Source organism: Stomoxys calcitrans, chromosome 2 (genome assembly GCF_963082655.1).
Source record: "Stomoxys calcitrans chromosome 2, idStoCalc2.1, whole genome shotgun sequence".
NCBI lineage: Eukaryota > Metazoa > Arthropoda > Insecta > Diptera > Muscidae > Stomoxys > Stomoxys calcitrans.
In genome coordinates this window covers 106,106,378-106,132,014 of record NC_081553.1, presented here as the reverse complement: position 1 = coordinate 106,132,014, position 25,637 = coordinate 106,106,378, and the positions used below count along the sequence as shown (strand labels likewise).

The 25,637-nt window shown below is 38.7% G+C and overlaps 1 protein-coding gene across 14 annotated transcripts in view; it reads right to left on the bottom strand.

Moving 5' to 3' along the window:
* LOC106081822 (protein lap4) overlaps positions 1 to 25,637 on the bottom strand; it is a 704,386-nt gene that overhangs the window by 477,271 nt on the left and 201,478 nt on the right. For all 14 annotated transcript variants that reach the window (XM_059364098.1, XM_059364099.1, XM_059364100.1 and 11 more), the window contains exons 4-7: positions 23,182 to 23,350; positions 21,069 to 21,482; positions 16,595 to 16,961; positions 12,614 to 12,665 (exon numbers count right to left, since the gene is read on the bottom strand). In XM_059364098.1, coding sequence (XP_059220081.1) covers positions 12,614 to 12,665; positions 16,595 to 16,961; positions 21,069 to 21,482; positions 23,182 to 23,350 — 1,002 coding nt within the window. The remainder of the gene's footprint in view (positions 1 to 12,613; positions 12,666 to 16,594; positions 16,962 to 21,068; positions 21,483 to 23,181; positions 23,351 to 25,637) is intronic.

Below are 25,637 nucleotides of genomic sequence, written 5' to 3'. Positions count from 1 at the left end.
TATGTAAGAATTTTTCCCCTGTTCATGGGAAAAATTTGCATTACTATCGATATTTAATTTCTATTTGACTGAATATCGATTGATATCTTTCCTATCGACACTATTGGCAAAGTTCAGGATTTTTGCAAAATTTAACAAAAATAAGCGATTTGACACTGAATGTATCCTTTAAGATATAATGCGCCTATAGAGGGCGCAATTTTCATCCGATTGGACTAAAATTTTGTAGAATGATTTCCCTTATGATTTTATTCGGTCTGTGCATTGATATTGCTTCTATATACCAAAAATCGGTCTCCAGATTTTTACTTTTCATTTTCTTTTGAAATAAAGTTTGTTGGATATTACCCATAGTATCGATAATATCGATAATTATTATTAGAAATATCGAAAATATGGAGTGTTGCGTGCATCGATAGTTTGCCAGAAGTCTTACGGAGAGATCGGGTCCATTCCCCATCCGGCTTTTGTAGGTTACCCGCATGTGGAGAATGCTTGCCCATTAGTTTCCGTTGGCTTGATTTATTTATTACATCAAAGAGTTCCTCGATTATCTTTACAAATATCTCCCTCTTGGTTTTGCTTAATTCCTTCTTATGGATCCTTAGCTTATCTTTATAAGCTATTCCTAAATCTTTATCACCACTACCGCTAGCTGCAATGAAGGCCCAGCTCGCCTACTTTCTGAATCCCATTAGATCCCTGTTCTTTCTACTCTTAGGTCTTCTCAGCGGACAAGCCGATTAAAAAAGCAAAAGTCATCTCACTGTAAAACCTCCCTTGTAAATCTTTCAAGCTAAGCCTACTCCACTAGCAACTAGATCACTAGGGTCAAATCCTGAAATAAACATGTACCATTAAAATTTACTTGTAACCAGTATAGCACTTTAGACCCTATATGCAAATAAAACTCATATAAGCTGAGCCATCCAAAATTTACTAAGACATTTTTCAGGTCTATTTACCTGCGACCTTAGCCCGAATTCTAAACTAATTTAAAGAAATCAAAGTTTTACCATGATTTTTTTTTTTCATTTTCTATTACCTGTTATCTATGCGCAATTTACGAAAGTTTCTCCATTCCATGGTGCCATACAATACAGAGATATGCTAATTTTTAAGGACTGCCGCCTTTTATTATTATCAATTTCTTAATGCTGACTAATACAAGTTAATTCTGTATATATTTATTTGCTAATTATTTATTGTTGCTCTTGCTGTTTTTTTCATGGTGCGTTAATTTAAAAAAAAAAAATAAAATAAATAAACGAGTTGGGTAATAGCACTTTAAAGATAAGCAAACCAATGGGGACAAAATATATGTGAGTCCACTACACCAGTCATCGAAAATGAACGCTCGTAGTAAGTGAGGCATGCATTGCATATCTTTTTTGTGTATGGAATTTGATGTCGTTTTTAGCTTTTTGTTTATATTCTACTTGGGTTTCAAAAGCCACCTGTTGCAAGGGTGCCAACAACAATGGCAAGCCATACGTACTAACGCCGTTTAGGATTTTTTACTATTTCTTTTTTGTTTTGCTACATTTTCTGTTTTGTCTTTCTTTCTGACATTTGGGAAATCTTATCGTTCAGATAAGGTGATAGACCATATGAAGCAAAAAAAAAAAAAAAAAAAAGTAAATAAAACAAACTACAAAGAAAAACTTAACTAGATGTACATGGTGAGGATGTTCATGTTTTGGTAGGGATTACATAGTAAGATGTTCGCAAATAATGTTACTTTGTGATTTTTTTACCAAAAACCTCCTAGTTACTTTACTGAGAGAAAAAAAGATGGTACTGTGCTAAAACACCAAACGAAAAATTGATAACAACGGTGTTGATAGTAAATGAATGTCAAAACAATACTGTACACCGAAAAAAAAATTAATACCGAATGGTATTAATGTTATTGATAGTAAAGCAATACCGTGAATTAATACCAAAATAAATAATACCGTATGGTATTTATAATGCTTCACATCGTCCATACCATACGTTATTGTTTTGCTATTACTTTACTAACAATACAGTTGTTTTAAATTTTTCGTTTGGATTATGTAAAGCGTTATAAATACCATACGGTATTGTTTTGGTATTGATTTACTGTACACCAAAAGAGAAACTAATACCGTATTGCTATACTATTAATACCAATGGTAATGATAGTATAGCAATACCGTCCTGCTGGTCCTGCTGGAATGTTCAATTAATAAAGATAATGGTACTATAGCCATTAACAGTTTGGTACTAAAACGCAATACTAGCAAACAGGTAATGCTTTTAACACCAAACAGTTATTGTGTGGGTATTAAGTCTTGTGCCCATTAGTACTAATCTTTTTTATACCCTCCACCATAGAAAGGGGGTATACTAATTTCACCATTCTGTTTGTAACTTCTCGAAATATTCGTCTAAGACCCCATAAAGAATATATGTTCTTGATCGTCATAACATTTTAAGTCGATCTAGCCATTTCCGTCCATCTGTCTGTCCGTCAGTCTGTCTGTCAAAAGCACGCTAACTTTCGAAGGAGTAAAGCTAGCCCCTTGAAATTCTACACAAATACTTCTTATTAGTGTAGGTCGGCTGGGATAGTAAATGGGCTAAATTGGTCCAAGTTTTGATATAGCTGCCATATACATCGACCTGGGATCTTGATTTCTTGAGCCACTAGAGAGCGCAATTCTTATCCGATTTGGCTGAAATTTTGCATGATGTGTTTTATTATGACTTCCAACAACTGTGGTGAGTACGGTTGAAATCGGTCTATAACCTGATATAACTGTCATATAAACCGATCTGGGATCTTGATTTCTTGAGCCACTAGAGGGCGCAATTCTCATTCGATTTCACTGAAATTTTGCATAAAGTTGTTTGTTATAAATTTCAACAACCAACTGGTGCCAAGTATGGTCCAAATCGGTTCATAACCTGATATAGCTGTCATATAAACCGATCTGGAATCTTGACTTCTTGGGCCATTGGAGGGCGCAATTTTCATCCGATTTGGCTGAAATCTTGCACGAAGTGTTTTGTTATGACTTTCGACAACTTTCTTAAGTATGGTTTAAATCGGTTCATAATCTAATGTAGCTGCTATATAAACCGATCTGGAATCTTGACTTCTTGAGCCACTAGAGGGCTTAATTTTCATCCGATTTGGCTGAAATTTTGAAACTGTGCCAAGTATGGTCCAAATCGGTGCATAACCTGATATAGCTACCATATAAACCAATCGTTGGTCTTGACTTCTTGAGCCACTAGAAGGCTCAATTCCTATCCGATTTGGCTGAAACTTTGCACAATGTGTTTTGATAGGACTTCCAACAACTGTGCTAAGTATGCTTCAAATCGGTTCATAACCTGATATAGCTGCCATATAAACAGATCTTAAATCTTGACTTCTTGAGCCACTAGAGGGCTCAATTCATATTCGATTTGGCTAAAATTTTGCATGAGGTGTTTTCTTATAACTTCTAACAACTGTGTCGAATATGGCTCAAATCAATCGATAACCTGATATAGCTGCCATATAAACCGATCTGGGATGTTGACTTCTTGAGCCTCCAGAGGGCGTAATTATTATCCGATTTGGCTGCAATTTTTTACAACGGCTTCTCTCATGACCTTTAATATACTTGTAAAATATGGTCCGAATCGGTCTACAGCCTGATATAGCTCCCATATAAACCGATCAATCTATTTTACTACTTGAGTCCTTAAAGGGCGCATTTTTTACACGAATTGGATGAAATTTTACACAATGACTTCGACTATGGTCTCCAACATTCAATTCAATTATGGTTCAAATCGGACTATAATTTGTTTTATATTTTATCCATATCAGGCGGTATTGTTTTGATACCGTAAGGGGTTGCTTCACAATCAATACCATATGGTATTGAATTAAGCACGTTTAATATCAATTTTTTTATCTCTATAACGCCATTATAAAGCATTAAGTTCGGCCGGCCGAACTTTGGGTTGTGGGTACCTTGGATATATATATTAACCAGTAAGGAAGGGCAAAAGTCGGGCGGTGCCGACTGTATAATACCGTACACCTACCCTATGAGTACAATGCGGGAGCTGCATCCAACTCTGAACCAATTTTGATGGACCACGGCGGATGTTTTCAGATGGGTTATTAAACAATCCCTATCATATTTCGAGCAATTATATTTACACTGTAATAACTATGGTTGACAAATGGCAACTTTTTGCAAATTACCCAACATCTGATGATCATATAAATAAGAGCAATATCTAAATCTAAACCGATTTCGAGCAAACTTCTCAGATATTGTGGTAGCAGTCGAGGAAAGCTTTGGCGAGATTGGTCAAAATATGCGCTTGCAGTGGCTCTTGGAGTGAAAATCGGGCGATACACATATATGACAGCTATATCTGAATCTCGGCCGATTTCTATGAAATTCACCAGTAAGTCGAGAGTCATAAGAAACTTCTTCCTGCAAAATTTCGAGAGAATCGGTTAAAATCGAACGAACATATATATGGGAGCTATATCTTAATCTGAACCGCGGTGGAGCAAACTTCTCAGATATTGTGGTATGCATCGAGGAGGGTCACGCGGACCCTCCCCCTTGCCCTAATTTTCAGAAAAGCCAGATCTCGGAGATAGGTGGTGCGATTTTAGCGAAATTTTGCGTGCTCTCTTTAAGTAACCTAAAACCAAAAATTTGGGATCCGAATTTCGGATGGGGTACTTAGGGGGTCCGCCCCACCCCCAAAACCAAAAAAAAAATATTTATAAACCAATCACGACAATATGGGACTCAAATGAAAGGTATTTGAGGGGGGAAAACGAATCTGATATTCAAACATGCAGTCAAGTGTTTAGGTAGCCGCTCCAAACCCAAAATACCCCCTAAATCGGACATATTTATCGACCACGGGTATATGGGGCTCAAATTAAAGGTATTTAGGAGTAGAACACGATATTGATAACCAATTTCGAGACGAAGTTTCCCTTCCTCAAAACACCCTTCAAACAGGGCTTATTTATTGACCATGGCAATATGGGTCTCAAATAAAAGGAATTTGGGAGTAGAATACGAATCTGGTATCCAAATGTGGCGCCAAGTGTTTGAGGGACGCTTCATCCAATAAACCAATGGCAATATGGGGTTCACATAAGTGGCATTTGAGAGTATACCACGGTGCTGATAGTTTTTCAGGGCTAAGTGTCTGGGGGGCCACCTCAGCGCAGAGGTTAGCATGTCCGCCTATTACGCTGAAGGCCTGGGTTCGAATCCTGGCGGGACCATCAGCAAAAAATGTTCAGCGGTGGTTTTCCCCTCCTAATGCTGGCAACATTTGTGAGGTACTATGCCATGTAAAACTTCTCTCTGAAGAGGTGTCGCTGTGCGCCACGCCGTTCGGACTCGGCTATAAAAAGGAGGCCCCTTATCATTGAGCTTAAAAACTTGAATCGGACTGCACTCATTGATATGTAAGAAGTTTGCCACTGTTCCTTAGTGGAATGTTCATGGGCAAAATTTGCATAGCCCATTGTCGAAAATAATCAGCCTATAGACAAAAAAAGAAGCTGTGCAAAGTTTCAGCTCATTATCTTTATTTTAAAGACTGTAGCGTGATTTCAACAGACAGACGGACGGACGGACATGACTATATCGTCTGAGATTTCTAAGACGATCGACAATATATATATACTTTATAGGGTCGGAAATGGATATTTCAATGTGTTGCAAACTAAATGACAAAATGAATATACCCCCATCCTTGGATGGTGGGTACAGAAAATGCAGTGTTTGGCATTTTAATATATTTCTCATTCAGTTTTACTTTTCTCTGCTACAGCTAGTATTTCCCAACAGCATTCAAAAGTTTATCGCAATTGCTGCCATGGCACATAGCTTCATAGCGTAGTACCGCAGCAGTTGGTTGAAAGCAATAGAAAAGCAAAAAGAGAAATAAACAAACATTCATACCAAAATAGCCCAGAGGAGGTGAAAAACGTTAGAAAAACAGGTTCAAATGAAAAAGGTAAACACCAACGTTGTCGTTTTTGTTGCTGTCACCATAACACCCATAGAATTGCGCCAAAGCCAAACCGGCACAGTTGACATTTTTTTAAAAAGTAAATTAAACCCCCTCTGCTGAAACCGGTGGCAACAAATGCATGGTTGAAGAAAGATGGCAATTAAATAAAACTATGTTTGGGTTTTTGTTTTTTCAATCGCAAGCATTTTCCAGCGAATACTCTCATGCGACTGGCATAACAAAAAATTAACCTGCCAAAGGCGACAGGTGGTTAGTGCTGGTGTTAGGCTTGCATTCATTATTATTTCCCATGAGCATCACCCCAATGCAAAGGTTGAATTTTCCATAAAGAAGGGGGACTAATAGCAACAAGTGGCAAAGGATGCATTATTAGTAGGGGTAGTTGGTTTTTAATTGTGATAGTTTTGTATAAACTTTTAATGGGAAAACTTTGAACTACAAATGAAGGCCTTAAATTAGGTTTGGTTGGGTTTAAGTTGCCGTCTGCAATCAGATTCACTTAGACAATTTAGTGCATTGTGATATCACAGGGACAGGGAAACCATATACTGCCCCTGAACTATGCAGAACGCTCAAATAGGGCTAATAGCTTGCAAAAGTTTATACAGGGTAGCTGACACGAAGTTTTAGGTTTTCAAATGACCACACTTGTTTGTTTGAAAATATCTTTTATTGATTGAAATGACAAAAATATTTGAAAGTAATCTCTAAATGTCAGAATCCTTTCACTTTTGCTGGATATAACCACATAATGTCGGTAAAAAAACAATTAAGTGGTTTCTCTTTGACCAAGTTGCATTAAATTCAGTGCATCGGATGAATGTTTCCTTAGTAGCTGATATGCCTAAACAAGCCATCCTTTGGAAACGTGTTAGCGTTGAACAGTAAGTGGACTTATGAAGTGTCGTCCGCCAAACCACAACACCATATAGTACGGGATAGCTGTGAGCTTCACACGGGCTTATGATGCTCGATATGACAATGCGGGATATTGGCGGTTCTTTGGACCGGAACGAGCTTGCTCACTTACAGGAGCTTGACGAGGATCGCCACCTCCACATGAAAATGTACTACAACAACAAAGACCATATAACATTATTGGTCGGACAACTATAGTAAACAGCCAATGCATGCATGTCTTTTGAAGTGTCGTCCGCCAAACCACAACACCATATAGTACGGGATAGCTGTGAGCTTCACACGGGCTGGAACATTGAGGTCCGATCTGTGTGATGTTCATTGCTGTCACGAGAAGCTTAGCTGCGAGCTACAGGGCGCGTCCACAGGTAACGGATAGTGGAATGCTCCATACGGAGAAGCTACAACGGCAGTCGCGGACAATAAGCGGTATTGAGCGGAGAGTCTGGGCGGCACCGGCACTTTCAAAAATACTGAGTGCCTATGATGCACGATATGAGCGCCTTTAAATAACAAATGGCCCCTCTGTTCCCGCGGCGATCGGTTCTTTGGACCGAAATTAACTTGCTCACCTACTGGAGTTTGACGTAGATTGCCAGCTCCACAGGAAAATGTGTATACAACAACAACAACAAGCATATAACATTATTGGTCGGACAACTATACTAAACAGCCAATGCATGACATATGGTTCAGGCTCCTATAAAAGCCCTCTTGCAGGTGTATAAGGATAGGATGATTTGGATTTGAGCCATACGAGCTGATGCATGCGCCTACTCACCGTCTCGCGTTCGGGCTTAAGTAATTAAACTGCCAACCCATCGGTTCACGCGGCCTTGTTGTTTGTTAGCACGGATATTGCTAAGCAGAGCCCATTCAGACTAGTTCTGTGATATGCTTGTCGGTCGTTCCGAATCTTGGGAACCCACCAACATGGATTCTGCTAAAATATGGGAGCTATATCTGGTTATATGGAGGCCACCGTAGCGCAGAGGTTAGCATGTCCGCCTATGACGCTGAACGCCTGGGTTCGAATCCTGGCGAGACCATCAGAGGTGGTTTTTCAGCGGTGGTTTTCCCCTCCTAATGCTGGCAACATTTATGAAGTACTATGCCATGTAAAACTTCTCTCCAAAGAGGTGTCGCATTTCGGCACGCCGTTCGGACTAGGCTATAAAAAGGAGGCCCCTTATCATTGATCTTAAAAACTTGAATCGGACTGCACTCATTGATATGTGAGAAGTTTGCCCCTGTTCCTCTATGGAATGTTCATGGGGAAAATTTGTTTTTTATATCTGATTATAGACCGATTTGAACCGTCATTGGCACAGTTGTTGAAAGTCATAACAGAACACTATATGCAAGATTTTAGCCGCGACTTGTATGGGCTCAATAAGTCAAATCCGGAGATTGGGTTATGTGGGAGCTATATCATGTTCTTGACCGATTTGGACCGTACTTAGCACAGTTGTAAAGAGTCAAAACAAAACATTTTTTGCAAAATCTCAGTCAAATCGGCTTCCAGGGGCTCAATAAGTTAAATCAGGAAATCGGTTTATATGGGAGCTATATAAGGTTATAGACCTCGTAAGGACTCAAACTAAACTTACTAACTAAAAGATGCATTACGGCAGGCTTGGGATCTGTGGATCTAAAAAGATGGATCAGCAGAGGAACTCCTCAAGGAGGTGTACGGTCTCCTCTACTTTGGAATATAGCCATTAACAATATATTATTGTCGCTGGAAGAAAAAAGCGTAAAAGTGGTAGCGTATGCTGATGACATTGCAATTGCGGTAAGGGGAAAGTTTCCTAGCACTCTATGAGATATAGCTCTACGTGCAACAGCAAAGTGGGCTACCGAAAGTGGTCTGAGTATAAATCCGTGCAAGACGGAAGTAGTTCTTTTCAGCAAGAGATACAAGTTGCCTACAGTGAAACCTGTCTCCTTGGGTGGAGAAAATGTTCCATTTACAGAAAGTGCAAAATACCTGGGTGTTTTACTGGGCAGGAAATTGAACTTCAAATTCAACTTTTTGGAAAGGGCAAGAAAGGTCACTCTTGCCCTATACACCTGCAAGAGAGCCATTGGCAAAAATTGGGGATTTAGACCGCGTGTCATGCATTGGATATATACTGCAGTTGTCAGACCTATAATGCTATATGGTGTGGTGGTCTGGTGGACGGCGCTTCAAAAGTCCATCTACTGCTCAATACTCAAACGGATCTAAAGCATACCTTATTTGTGCTTCACAGGCGCACTGAGGACGACACCATCTGATGCACTAAAATCATATCGGCTAGGCAAATTGCTGCGACCACTGCTGTGAGGTTAAGGGAGCTTTCTCATTGGTCATGTGGCGGCTACGGACACTGTGTTATCCTTGATACAATATCCGGTGTTCCAGGCAGTGTGGATTACCCCCTAGCTGAGCCGCTTTTTGATAAAAGTTACTGTTCCACTATTCCTGATAGAACCGATTGGTACTACGATATCCCTGGTAACAGAAGTTACATAGACTTCTATACGGATGATACCAAACTAAACGACCATGTGGGCTTTGGGGTGTACTTTAAAGATATAGAACTGGTCATATCGAAGAAGTTACCCGACCAATGCAGTGTGTATCAAGCAGAGATTCTTGCAATTAAGGAAGAGGTGAAATTACAAAGATATAATGTCATTACGACGATTGGCATAAATATCTTCTCATACAGCCAGGCAGCCATTAAATCCCTGGAGAACATATTTCTGAACACAAAAACCGCCCTCGTCTGTCACATATCTACTAACGAGATGGCTGAACAGTTAAAAAATCACCTGTTCTGGGTGCCGGGCCACAGATATTTCCCAGGGAATTATAAAGCGGATGAGCTTGCAAGACTACGAACTACCCTACACACTCCAGGGACACTGGAATCTGTGGGTATACCTCTAGCGACATGTAAGCTAAGTTTTTAGGACCAGGTCCGAAGGGCAACGAATGATAGATGGTCACAAAGAAGGGGCTGTGAGCATTCCAAAATTATGTGGCCTCATCTAGACTTGAAGAGGTCTACTGCTGTGCTGTCATTGGCTAGAACAGACGTCGCAGTCAATTTGTCCGTGATGACAGATCACTGTCTAATCGGAAAACATGCTGACAGACTGAAGGTTGCCAGCAACGACTTTTGCAGAAGAAGAGACTATAGAACACCTTCTGTGTGTGTCCGCACAAGCAGTTAGAAGGAAGGAAGAAGAAGTTAGAAGTTCCACTTTAGGTTCTCATTTCTTGTGAACCTGTCTGATTTAGCCGATGTGAACATTCGCAAGTTATTGGTCTTTTGAAAGCGATCTGGATGGTTCAATGGTAGGAACTAGAAGGCATTTTCCTTCTTTTGTTAATGTGGTATCACAATGGACGAAAACGTCTAAGTGAGTCTGACTGCCACTTAAACCTAACCTAAGGGCCCAAGATATCAAATCGGGAGATTGGTTTATATGGGAGCTATATCAGGTTATAGACCGATTAAAACCGTACTTGGCACAGTTGCTGAAAATAACAACAGAACAATATATTCAAAATTTCAACCATATTGGACAAAATTTCCGCTTCCAGGGGCTCAAGAAGTCAAATCAGGAGATCGGTTTATATGGAAGCTATAGTATATCTTCTATAGTATATAGTATATCCAAATCTGAACCGATATGGCCCATTTGCAATCCACTACGACCTACATGTGCAAAACTTCAAGCGACTAGCTTTACGCGTTCAACCGCTATCGTGAATTCGACAGTGTTTCAAACGGGGTGAATAGATTAGTATACCCCCATCCGGTGGTGGGTCACAGTTTGGTGCGGTCTATGGGCTGGTGGCATCATTAGACAGTATTTCTTTCAAGATGACGCGAATCATAACATGACTGTAAGATGATATCCAACTTTTTTGACTTTCATGATATGTTACTTCAACAAGATGGTGTCACATGCCACATAGCACGTGTAACAATGGATTGATTGGTAGGCGAGTTCGGTGAACATTTTATTTCACGTTCAGAACCGTTCAATTGGCCGCCTAGCTCGAGCGATTTAACACCTTTAGACTATTTTCTGTGAGGCTATGTTAAAGTTCATGTCTATATAGACTTCAATTGATGCATTGAAAGACAATATTGAAGCATTTTTTCGTGAGATACCGGCCGACATGTTGGTAAGAGTATTCCAAAAATTGGACTGAGATTGGCTTAGTCCATTTCAGGCGAAGTCACGGTCAACATTTGCATGAAATAATCTTCAAATATTAAATTATTTGGCCATACTATCGATTCAAATAAAGTTTTAATGCATTTTTCTGAATTTTATGTGATTTTTTTTTTTACTTTCCTATAAAAATCACCTTTTCATATATTCGAAAAATACCTCACCCCTTACATTGATATTCGAACATCCCCATATCTTATGATGGGCATTAGCATCACTTCCCACTATAAGGCTTTTTTCCCCTGCAGTAGCGGCTTAAACAGCAAATTAAGGCTTGAAGGCGGTATCTCCGAATTTGATGGGTACCATATATAAAAATGCCAGCCAGTAATGAGACTTAATCCTTCTGGTAAGTCAACATGAAATTTTCTTACGATAACTTTAATGGCTGGAATTTTCAGCTCATTTACGGTCCTAGAGACATCGGTTTGTTGATGGCAGCCTCACTGCCAAGAATTACTTCCAATGTATATTCCTTGGCAGCAAGAGTGCCTTCCATGTAGACGAATATGTCATGTGCAGATGCTGAGACAGGCGATTCTAAGAAAAGTTCGTCTGAAAATGACTGTTTCAGAGGATTTGTCCTTAGATTTCTTTTGCTGATATCAAGGCAGGCCAAAACACTGAATCATGTCTAGGCTCAAGGTTTTGATGGTTGCCTACAGTGCTTGCCATAGAAATGTTTCCATTCTAGACCACTGTGCAGTATTGCCCTTCACACACAAAAAAGTGCGTGAATAAGGCCTAATTTGTGGGGTCTGCAAAATTTCGAAATACCCTTCAATAAATTATCAAATATCACCATGCCTCAATGGCGATTGACATCAATGAGGAATGTAGTGCTGGTCAATGCGGAACTATGGCGCATAAACAAACAAACATACAAAGATAAGAAGTAATAATATCTCATCGACGTTGTGAGCCGGCAAAAAAGGAATGAAATCGATCGCAAATGGTGTTAAAACCACTAACATTGCCAGCCTACTATGATAAGATTCCACAAATGGCTTAATGATGAATAAACAGAAAAGCAAAAAAAAAACTAAAGCAAGAAAACAAACAAAATTGGAAAATGATGCAATCGGAAACAAACAAAAACCGTAGGTTCTTCAACTATCAATCGTTGGTGCTGCAAAGACTTTAGGTCATGTAATTGATACACTTAAGAAATAATCAAAAAAAAAAAAGATATGCAATGCCAGCGATAGTCAATAATTGTGCAGAGCGATAATTTCATTGACTGAGGTTTAAAATTTCAAATGGAAATCCCTAAACACGCGAAAAAATTAAAACTAAGCTTAATGACATTGGATACCAAAAACACACAAATTAAAAGTAGGCCAAATGGTTTGGGAAAAAGAATTAAAAAAAAATACTAAGATTATCTATTTCTTTTAATTTTACATACCGGGTGTAATGGGTTGATATTCCTGTTGTGGCAGTAGATAACATGTCAAGACCTAAGAGAATGAGACAAAAAATAATACAAGGTTATTTAAAAGCAATGCTTAATATAAAAGGCTTCAATAGCTTAAGTCAATATTTATATCAAACAAAAACTTTGAATAGTTGTTAAGTAAATAAAAAATTATCTCAACCATAGAAAAAATGCTTTCAATGTGGACACTTATAATGTTTTGGCATGATGGAATGTTTAATTGATACTGAGGCAATTTAAAATTAAAAATTTTCTTAAGAATATCCTTTTAAGGAACAAGAGGATTCTCCTCTTATGTTTGTTCTTGCTGTAGGTTAAGTTAGTAATCACTAGTTAAGAATGTTTTATTATATAAATAGAAGCTCTGCTTCGCCACCCCCGTTTTTGATACCCCCTTTTTAGTGTGCGGCTTCCGAAAACCCAAAAATCATCGCCCACTTATTTGTCAAGATATAAATGAATCCCAATTCTGAGTTCAATTTTGTATGTGTTTGTACCTTAATGTACGATTTCGAAAAATATCTTCTGGTCATCCAAAATTTATAGTCAAGGTGTACTTCATCCCAATTTTGTGAGCTTTAGCTCACTCCGTTAAGAAATTGCCATTTTGTACGCTTGAGTTCCTAAATATACGAGAAAATGGATTTAGTCTAGTCAACCATCGTATATTTCCCAATTGTACAAAAATTCAGACCTCTAGATCCATCTGTAAAGAAAGTACCATTTCCGGTACCAAAATGCATAAATTTCTAATAAATGATTTAGTCATCAATCGTATAATTCTTAGCTATATCTACATGCCAAATATCAGACTTCTAGCTCCATCTATGAAGAAAATTTCAATTGGTACCAAAATGTGGGTTGCAAAATTCATAAATTTCTAATAGATGATTTAGTCACCAATCGTATATTTCTTAGATGTATCTACATGTCAAATAGCAGACCTCTAGCTCCATTTATGAAGAACGTTTCATTTGGTACCGAAATGTGGGAATGGTGAATAGATCATTTATCCGCCCATTATGTATTTCTTAGTTGTACCTAAATGCCAGAGTTCAGACCTTAAGCTCCATCTGAACAGAAAGTACAAAATGGTACCTCAAGCTCAATCTGCACAGAAAGTACCAAACCGCACCAATTTTGGTACCAAGATGTACGAATTTCAAATAGATCATTTAGCCAGTCAACATATATTTCTTAGTTGTACCCACATGCCAAATATTGCTCCTCTAGCTCCGTATATAAGCAAAGTACCAAATAGTACTAATTTTAGTACCGAAATGTTCGAATTGTGAAAAAAAATCATTTAGTCGCCCATCATATATTTCTAAGTTTTACCTACCTACATGCCCAATTTCAACCTCTAGCTGAAATTGCACAGAAAGTACCAAATGGCACCAATGTTGGTACCAAAATGTACGAATTTTAAAAAGATCATAGTCACCCATAATATTTTTCCTAGCTGTATCTACATGTCAAATATCAGACCTCTAGCTGCATCTATGAAGAAAGTTTCAATTGGTACCAAATTTGGTACCAAAGTGTGGGAATGGTGAATATATCATTTATTCGCCCATTATGTATTTCTTTGTTGTACCTACATGCCAGAGTTCAGACCTTAAGCTCCATCTGAACAGAAAGTACAAAATGGTACCTCCAGCTGAACCTGCACAGAAAGTACCAAATGGCACCGATTTTGGTACCAAAATGTACGAATTTCGAATAGATCATTTAGTCAGCCATCATAAATTTCTTAGTTGTACCAATTTGCCAAATTTTGGACCTCTAGTTCCGTATATAAGCAAAGTACCAAATAGTACCAATTTTAGTACCGAAATGTTCGAATTGTGAAAAAATCATTTAGTCACCCATCACATATTTCTAAGTTTTACCTACATGCCAAATTTCAGACCTCTAGCTGAATCTGCACAGAAAGTGCCAAATGACACCAATTTTGGTACCAAAATGTACGAATTTTAAAAAGATTATGGTCACCCATTATATTTTACCTAGCTGTTCCTGTATGACAAATTTCAAACCTCTAGCTTAATCTGCACAGAAAGTACCAAATGGCACCGATTTTGGTACCAAAATGTACGAATTTCGAATAGATCATTTAGTCAGCCATCATAAATTTCTTAGTTGTACCAATTTGCCAAATTTTGGACCTCTAGTTCCGTATATAAGCGAAGTACCAAATAGTACCAATTTTAGTACCGAAATGTTCGAATTGTGAAAAAATCATTTAGTCACCCATCACATATTTCTAAGTTTTACCTACATGCCCAATTTCAACCTCTAGCTGAAATTGCACAGAAAGTACCAAATGGCACCAATGTTGGTACCAAAATGTACGAATTTTAAAAAGATCATAGTCACCCATAATATTTTTCCTAGCTGTATCTTCATGTCAAATATCAGACCTCTAGCTGCATCTATGAAGAAAGTTTCAATTGGTACCAAATTGGGTACCAAAGTGTGGGAATGGTGAATATATCATTTATTCGCCCATTATGTATTTCTTTGTTGTACCTACATGCCAGAGTTCAGACCTTAAGCTCCATCTGCACAGAAAGTACCAAATGGCACCAATATTGGTACCAAAATGTACGAATGTTTTAAAAGATCATAGTCACTCATAATAATATCTTTCCTAGCTGTACCTGTATGGCAAATTTCAGATCTCTAGCTCCATCTGTAAAGAAAGTACCAAAACGGCCTCAATTTTGGTACCAAAATGTAAGAATTTTAAATAGGTCATTTAGTCACCCATAATGTTTTTCCTAGATGTACCTGTATGCCGAATTTTAGACCTCTAGTTCCGTATATAAGCAAAGTACCAAATATTACACATTTTAGTACCGAAATGTTCGAATTGTGAAAAAAAATCATTTAGTCACCCATCATATATTTCTTAGTATTACCTACATGACAAATTTCAGACCTCTAGCTGAATCTGCACAGAAAGTGCCAAATGACACCAATTTTGGTACCAAAATGTACGAATTTTAAAAAGATTATGGTCACCCATTATATTTTACCTAGCTGTTCCTGTATGACAAATTTCAAACCTCTAGCTGAATCTGCACAGAAAGTACCAAATGGCATCAATATTGGTACCAAAATGTACGAAAGATCATAGTCACCCATAATATTTTTCCTAGCAGTACCTGTACCTGTATGCCAAATTTTAGACCTCTAGCTTCATCTGTAAAGAAGGTACCAAATCGTACCAATTGCGTTACTAAAACCGCGTTTTCTCCCGCCACCAGTACTATTTCTCCATTTTTTCTTTTCACCCGCATCCTTTAGCACCAGGTGTCTTTTAACTCAAACTTTAAAGTTCTACCTGCATCCATTCGCCCTGTACAAAGTTTACCTATTTCGTACCTTTTTGGTACTTTTTTTAGTACCCAAATGTACAAATTTCCAAAAACTCTCATAGTCGACCAATTAAGTTGCCATAGTGTCCAAAGTTCTAAAATTCAGAGCTCTAGTTCAATTTAAAAAGAAAGTACCAAATAGTATCAATTGCGGTACTTAATGTACCATTTCGTACTTTTTGGTACTTAAAAGTACGAATATCACCAAATTCAGCCTTATCCCGTGCCTATGACCCAAGAACAACATTCGCGCAAAATGTCATGATTCTGGCTTTAGCCGGTTGGGCAGGAACTTTGCATTTCAGATGGGGCACGTCTAGCTCTCAGCTCTACTTTTCTGGGCTGTGGTGATATATCCACTAGCTTCACAACGCCTTCTCAGCAGGGCTGCAATGAGTTGTTAAAAATGTGGGCATTTTCCCAACATCCCATCCTTTACTTTATATTTTCCATCATGCCAATTGCAATATAAAACCTCTTCACATTCACATTCACTTCCTCTTACACTATACACTTATGTGGGTTTGCACACTGCACACGTTAAGAGCACATAGACAACAACACTCACCTGTTCACCAGTTTCCTCATCCGTATCCGGTTGAAATGTCAACAACGGCTGTGCCTGATTTTCCGACAGCCACACTGCTTTCAACTGTAAATTCACCAGAGAATATGGCAAATATTGCAATTGATTGCCTGACACATCCAAGACATGCAAGACACTGCAATTGCCCAACTCTGGGGGCAATTTCTTTAATTTGTTGTCTCGCAAACTGAGGACACCCAAACTGCTGCAATTGCCAATCTCGATGGGTAAATATTCGAGGGCGTTGCGATCAACATTCAGATTGCTCAGTTTTGTCATTTGCCCAGTGGAGGCTGGTAATTCGGATAGGAAGTTTTCGGTGAGTATAAGTTCTTGCATATTTTCGCAGCTGAAAGGTAGAAATATTAAAAAAAAATTAGAAAATTAAAAAAAAATTAGAAAATTTTAAGAAAATGGCAAGAAAAAGTTTGTGGTAATATATATGCTTTTGTTAATTTATATCGATATCTATTATATAAAAATGAAATTATTGCGCTTTGTTTGTTTGTCTGTACCGTATAGACTCAAAAACGGTTGAACCGATTTTCTTGAAATTTTCACAGATGATGGAATTTGGGCCCCGATGAAAATAGGTTACTACATTTTTTGATATCAAGATCCTCCCCTATACCCCAATTTCCGAAAACGCCAGATCTCGGAGATGCGTGCATCGATTTAATCGAAATTTTGTATGATACCTTATGGTCAAAAAACCTTGGGGGAACACCCCATCCCAAAACCCACCCGGACGGACATGTTTACCGATTGGGACAATATGGGTATCAAATGAAAGGTATTTAAGAGTAGAGTACGAACTTGATATACAAATTTCGCCCAAAGTGATCGGGCAGCCTCTACCCCAAAATGCCCCCAACAGGACTCTTTCACCGATTTGGGCAATATGGGTATCAAATGAAAGGTATTTAAAAGTAGAGTACAAATCTGACATAAAAATGTATTCCTTGATGTCTGAGGGGGCTCCTCATCCCCAAAAACCCCACCGCATGAACATTTTTAACGATTGGGACAATATGGGTATCAAACGAAAGGTATTCAAGGGTAGAGTACGAACTTGGTATATAAATTTCACCCAAAGTGTTCGAGGGGGTCTCCCACCATCCAAAAATCCCAACAGGACTCTTTCACCACTCTGGGCTTCATGGGTATCAAATGAAAGGTATTTAAAAGTAGAGTGCAAATCTGACATACAAGTTTATTCATAGATGTTTCCTCCCAATAAAAACAACACCAAACTGTCATGTAGGACGACCGAGAATATATTGAACGACCGAAAATATATTGTACCTCTCCTGCCCAAAAAAGAGTAATTAAAAATATTATATGAAGGCCGATCAGGATAAAATAGGACTGCAATAAAAGGTCTTTGGTAGTAGGGTACACTTTTTACCCTCAAATTGGGATAGTCACAGGAGAACCTGCGGATCTTCAAAATTTTCTATCCCAAGTGGTAGCTTTGAAATATGATTTTGAATGTAGATTACCAATACAAACAAAATTAATTAGTGTGAATCAGAATGAGACCCGCTGCCCCGTATATCTTGATCCTTCAAAATGCTTAACACTATAGAGCTCAAACAAAATCGTGATCTAGCATAATGCTGATATTATTTCAGGGTCCGTCCCCCAAACTTCCTTCAAACCGGCCATGTTTGCCTACTATGGCAATAAGGGGCTCAAATAATAGATATTTGAAAGTAGAAAACAAATTTGATATCCAATTTTGATAGGAAGTGTTTGGTGGTAATCTCACTCCATAAACTTCCCCTAAAACAATTGCAATTGCGCCACAATTAAAAAAAATTTAACATTCGAGCACGATGCTGATATTTTTCGGAGCTTAGTGCGTGGATGGCTGCCCCACCCCACATACCCCTCAAACTGGACATATTGGTGGATTATGGCAAAACGGGGCTCAAATCTGATATCCGTTTTAAAGCCAAGTGTTTCAGGGACGACTCATCTCATAAACTCCCCCTGTAGCTCAAATGTGGTTTTTGGGAGTAGAGTATGAATCTAATACCTACTTTCGGGGCAAAGGGTTTGCCTACTCCAATTCACCACTAAAACCAAGATAATGAAGTAGATCTAACATCCAAACTTTAATTGGCGGAGCCTCCCCTTACCCTATTTTCATAAACGCCAGATCTCGGAGATGGGTGTGGCGATTTACACTCCCACTTACCATTATTTTCAGAAAATCTAGATCGCGAAGATGGGTGGTGCGTTTTAAGCGAAATTTTGTGTTCTCTCTTATAGTAACGAAAATTTGGTATCCAAATTTCGAATGAAGTTTCTAGGGGGAACGCCCCACCCCAAAACCTACCAAATATATATATATAGACCAATCACAACATTATGGGTCTCAAATGAAAGGTATTTAAGAGTAGAATACGAATCTGATAAACAAACATGGGATTAAGTGTTTGGGGGACCTCCCCGACCTCCCCGACCCCCAAAACACCCCTAAATCGAACATATTTACCGACCATGGTAATATGGGACTCAACTGAAAGGCATTTACGAGTAGAATACGAACCTGATATCAAAATGTGCGACCAAGTGTTGGGGAGGCCGCCATTCCCTAAAAAACACCTCCAAACAGGACTTAGTTACAGACCATTGCAATATGGGGCTCACACAGAAGATATTTGAGTGTTGAATATGATATCCAAATGAGGAACCAAGTGTTTTGGGGGCCGCCCCTCCCCAAAAACACCCCCCAAAGAGCACAAATTTACGAGCGTAGCAATAGGGGGCTCACACAGAAGGTATTTGAGTGTAGAATACGAATGTGATATCCAAATGAGGAACTAAGTGTTTTGGGGGCCGCCCCTCCCCAAAAACACGCCCCAAAGAGCACAAATTTACGAGCGTAGCAATAGTGGGGGCTCAAACGAAAGGCCTTTGGAAATACCCCACGAATCTAATATCAATATTCGGGAAAATATTGATATCAGATTCCAAAAACACCCCCCAAAGAGCACAAATTTACGAGCGTAGCAATAGGGGGCTCAAACGAAAGGGGGTCTTTGCAAGTACCCCAAGAATCTGATATCAATATTCGAGAAAAAGTTTCTATGGGGCCAACCCATCCTATAATTCAACCCAAATAGGATGTATTTGCTGACCATTGCAATATGGGGATCAAACAAGAGGGACTTTAGAGTAGAACAAGAAGCTGATATATATTTTCAGAGAAAGTCACTGAATGGCCACCCCATTCCCCAAAACACCCCCCAAACCGGACATGTTTGCTGACTATGCACATATGGGACGCAAATGAAAGGTATTTTGTAGCAGACCATGAATCTAATATCAACATTCGGAACCAACTGTCTAGGTCACGTCCCACCCCCATAACAACCCCGGAATAGCATGTATTTGCTCACCATGGCTTCATGGTCTTAAAGAGAGTGCAGCTTTTTACAAAGCGGACTTATTTGCTGACTTTTGCAATAAGCGGTTTAAATGAAAGGTATTTGAGGTTAGAAAACGAATTTGATATCCAACTTTGAGTCCAATGGCAATATGGGTTCAAATAAATGATATTGAGAGAGTAGAGCAAGATGCTGATTTATTTTCAGGGCTAAGTGTTTGGGGGACAACCCCACTGCCCAAAACACACCTAAATCGGGCATATTTACCGACCAGGTCAATGTGGGGCTCAAATGAAAAGTATTGTGGAGTAGAGCTTGAAATTGGTATCCATTTTTTTCGAGACAAATTTTCTGGGGGTCTACCCCTTCCCAAAAACACTCCACAAACAGCAATTATTTATTGACCATCGCAATATGGGGCTCAAGAAAAGGTATTTGGGAGTAAAATACGAATCTGATATCCAAATGTGGGACCATGTATTAGAGCCAAATGGGCTAAGAATTGCGCCCTCTAGAGGCTCAGGAAGTCAAGTTCCGAAATCGATTTCGATGGCAGCTGTATCAAAACATGAACCGATATAGCCCATTTTGCAATCTCAACTGACCTACACTTAAAGGAAGTAGTCATGCAAAATTTCAAGTGCCTAACTTTATTCCTTGTTGGCTTGCTTTCGACAGACGGACGAACATGGCTAACTCGACTTAGAATGCCACGACGTTCAAGCATATGTATATACTTTGGTGGGTCTTAGATCAATATTTCGTTATGTTACAAACGGAATGACAAAATTAGTGTGCCCTCATTCCATACATAGTAAAAAATATATGAAAAAATATAAAAAAAATATAAAAAATATAAAAATATAAAATATATTAAATTTAGGAGTGCTTCATATCTTTTTATGTTTTTTTTTTTTTTCATTTTAAAACATTTTATTCACTTTTTTAATTTAAGAACATATTCTTTAAAAGTACTTTCTTTCCATTGATATTATTTAACATTTTTCCTCCATTCTTATATTTTTTCCTCTAATTTATTTATTTTTGTTTCTACTTACTCTCCAATATTTGTATTGAGTCTTTGTAAACGATTTTGGTCCAATTTTAAGATCGTCAAACGATGCAATTTGGCAATACCATCCGGTAGGTATTCCAATAGATTTTGTGCCAAATCCAAATCGGTTAAATTCGTCAGACCACTGATTTCATTGGGTATCTCTTCAAGGCGATTTTCGGATACATCCAAATATGTCAAATTGCTTAGGAGTCCCAATTCTGGGGGTAGCTTCTGTAATTGATTATGATCTAGCCAAAGTTCTTGGAGAGCTGGTAAATAACCCAAATAAGGTGGCAGTTGTTCGATTTCATTATCGCCCAAATCAAGGCGTTTCAGTTTTGTTAATCTACTAATGGACTCGGGTAAATGTTTTAAGAGATTCTCACGCAATTCCAGCGATTCCAATTGTGTTAAGCTGAAACAAAGAAGAATAGATTTTATGAATAAGAAGAGAATAATTATGATGATAAATGGATATGGGTTTTAGAGAATTTATTGTTGTTCAATAAGAACACAACAAATGCCGGCTGTAGTGAAATCATCACAGTACACATAAAATAATTAAAAAAGTTGAATAAGAACCAAATAAAAACATGCTAAGTTCGGCCGGGCCGAATTTTGGGAACCCACAACCATGGATCGCATTTGTGGAGTTCTACGAGCGGTATCTCTTCTTAGGCAAACAAAGAATATTGAATAAAAACTGCTATGCTATTGGAGCTATATCAAGTTGTAGTCCGGTTCGAACCACAAATGAATTGAATGTTGAAGACCATAGTAGAAGTCATTGTATTGGGTTGCCCAAAAAGTAATTGCGGATTTTTTAAAAGAAAGTAAATGCATTTTTAATAAAACTTAGAATGAACTTTAATTAAATATACTTTTTTTACACTTTTTTTCTAAATCAAGCTAAAAGTAACAGCTGATAACTGACAGAAGAAAGAATACAATTACAGAGTCACAAGCTGTGAAAAAATTTGTCAACGCCGACTATATGAAAAATCCGCAATTACTTTTTGGGCAACCCAATATAATATTTCAGTTCATTCGGATAAGAATTGCGCCTTGTGGGAGGTCAAGAAGCTAAATCGGGATATCGGTTTATATGGGAGCTGTATCAAGCTATAGATCGATTCAGACAATATTGGACAAGTATGTTGAAGGTCATGGCAGAAGCCGTTGTACAAAATTTCTGCCAAATCGGATGAGAATTGCACCATCTAGAGGCTCAATAAGTCCTGATCCCAGACCGGTTTAAATGGCAGCTATATCAGGTTATGTACCGATTTGCGCCATACTAAGCACTGTTATTGGAAACCGTAACAAAACACCTCATGCAAAATTTCAGCGAAATCGTATGAGAATTGCGCCCTCTAGCGGCTCAAAAAGCCAAAACCCAAGATCGGTTTATATGGCAGCTATATCAGGTTATGAACCGATTTGATCCGTACTTAGCACAGTTGTTGGAAGTCATATCGAAATACGTTGTGCAAAATTTCAGCCAAATCGGACGAGAATTGCGCCCTCTAGAGGCTCAAGAAGTCAAGACCCGAGATCGGTTTATATTGCAGCTATATCAAAACATGGACAGATTTTAACGGTACGGTGACCACAGTTGTTGGAAATCATAATAAAACATATCATGCTCTAGAGGCTCAAGAAGTCAAGACCCAAGATCGGTTTATATGGCAGCTATATCAAAATATGGACCGATTAAAACCATACTTAGCGTAATTGTTGGAAGTGCTACCAAAACACTACCCGCTAAATTTTAATAAAATCGGATAAGAATTGCGCCCTCTAGAGGCTCAAGAAGTCAAGACCCAAGATCGGTTTATATGACTGCTATATCAAAACATGGACCGATTTGGCCCATTTATAATACCAACCGACCCACACTAACTTATTGATGTAGCTCCAATAGCATAACAATTCTTATTCATTATTCTTTGTTTGCCTAAAAAGAGATACCGCGCAAAGAACTCGACAAATCCGATCCATGGTGGAGGGCATATAAGATTCGGCGTGGCCAAACTTAGCACGTTCTTAATTGTTTCTTATTACCATTATTTTTTTTAAATCTGAAAAAAGTTAAGAATGGTTATTTTACTTACCAACCAAAGTCTGCCGGTAGCGTGGTTAGTGACATATCATTTAAGCCTAAAACTGTTAAATTTTTTAATTGTGAAAAGCCTGCGGGTAATTTTGGAATTGGATTCGAACTGAAATCAGCGACTTGTAAACTTTTCAAGTGTTTGATATCATCAGGAATGTCTGGAATATCTGAAATGAAAAAGAAAGAGAAAAATTTATAAATAAGACTATATCAACAAAAAATTTTAGTTCCATGTAAAAATAATTAAAAAAATTATTAAAGCTTGAACATCTTTCTGAGAACTATTAAAGCCTTTTCTACATCGAGAACATATCTTCTCTTCAAATTTTTTTATTTACATTTTTTTTACAATTTAAAAACTCTGCAGGTGTTTTCAAAAATGTGTCCCCAAAGTCTGTACTTTATGCTTTGGATGTAAATAAATCCACCTGAGTTGTCCTTCAGAGGAACTTTTGGTTTAAGAACTAACAATTTTGCATTCTTTTCCTGCCACCTTTTTGCTTCTCATGCTAAAGTGCATTGATTGGTATGCACCCTTGAAAGTGTATAAGACATCAAGATAAGTGGCATTACTTGTATAACATCCTAAGAGGATGTGGCACACTTACGTTCCACAGTCAGTGGGGAAGACAAAACAATAAAACCTCTCTGGCTGCCATAGCAGTTTAAAAGAAATCACGCGAAAGTGAGAGAATGAAAATCTTTTTGTACCTTGAAAGTAGATTAGACTGTACCATTGAAACGTCCACTTTGTTGAGCAAAACAATAAAGAGTCCAAATAGAAAAACAATGCAATAAGTCAATCAAATAGCGAAGACAATAAACCCCAACAACCCCCTGACACACACACACACACACACAGACTTTGTTCAGTAAAAACTATTGACCCTTGGGGCAATGGCAACGGCGACATCGACATCGATGCAACAAGAATCTCAGTGCCATAAGGCGCAAAAGAAGAGACAAACTAATCCTTTGCCACACACACATACACGCAGCCAGAGACAGACAGACACAGATAAATTGAATTCATGGCGTCATGGAAAAAACGTAACAACAATGCAAAGCATTAATGGAGACAAGGCAACCGCCTTGCAGGATAAAAACAAAAGAAACAATAAAATTAGAATTCTGCCATAGCAGACTAATAGCCTCCCGTGACCCTTAAGCATATTGTCGCATCGGCAACAACTAATGCATCGATATTCACCTGCTGAGTTGCCATTTTTTGTTTCTTCACATGGAATAAGAGATTCGAGTATGGAAGCGATAATATTCCGCTACTAAGAGACCTACGTTGCTGTACAAGTCCGTATCCCTACTGCTCCAGAAGCGAGTAGTGGGGGTACTTCACTCTTATCAATAACTACTGTGCGATACAAGTTTAAGCTCAATGATAAGGGATCTTCTTTTTATTGCCGAGTTCGAACGGCTTGTCGCAGAGACAGACACCACTTAGTAGAGAAGTAAAAAACGGCTGATTACCATAGGCAAATAACTCACAAGACTCGACAGCACCAGGAGGAGATAACCCCTCCTAACTTTTTTTTGTGTTCACACCGCGATTTGAACCCTGACGTTCAGAGTCAAAGGCGGACACGCTAACTTCTGAGGAACAGTGGCCCCAATACCGCTACTAAAAAAAAAGTAAAGCTCGCTTATAATACCATCCCCAGATTTGACTGTTTGAGCCCCTAGAATACGCAAGGTCTGTCCGATTTGGATGAAAAATGCTCACAGCAAATACGGGCCGTTCACCATGTTGTTGTCACGGCACGGGATAGCTGTGAGCACCCCACAAGTTGGAACATTGAGGTCCGATCTGCGTGGTGTTAATTGCTGTCACTAGAAGCTTAGCTGCGAGCTAACGGGCGTGTCCACAGGTTGCGGATAGTGAACACGGAGTAGCTGCAACGGCAGTCGCGGACAATCAGCGGTATCGAGCGGAGAGTCTCAGTGAGAGGTCGTGTGGCACCGGCTCTTGCGCAAATACTGAGTGCATATGATGCTCAATATGACAAGGCGAGATATTGGCGACTTTAAATAACCGATGGTCACCCTGTTCCCGCGGCGATCGGTCCTTTGAACCGGAACGACTTGCTCACCAATAGGGGCTTGACGAGGACCGCCATCTCCACATGAAAATGTGGTTACAACAACAACAACATGGTTGTTTGCAGTTTGTTGTGTTCTATCTTAAGTCAGCTTGATTCTGTTGAGTGTCCAGATCCAGGAACTTTGCGACTAACCCCATCTTAGAGCGTCTAGAAGGATTTGGATCTGAGTCGAGTGGGTCTGGTTGGGCAGTTTAACAGGGGACGTGCATTGTATGGTCCCCGGTCTTGCACGTCAGTATCAATCCTTGCTCTGTAGGAGTTGAGGCGTATACATCTGCCGCAATGTTATTGAGCCGGAACTACTCTGGTTTGCCGGGGGAGGTCCCTTTCTTTAGCT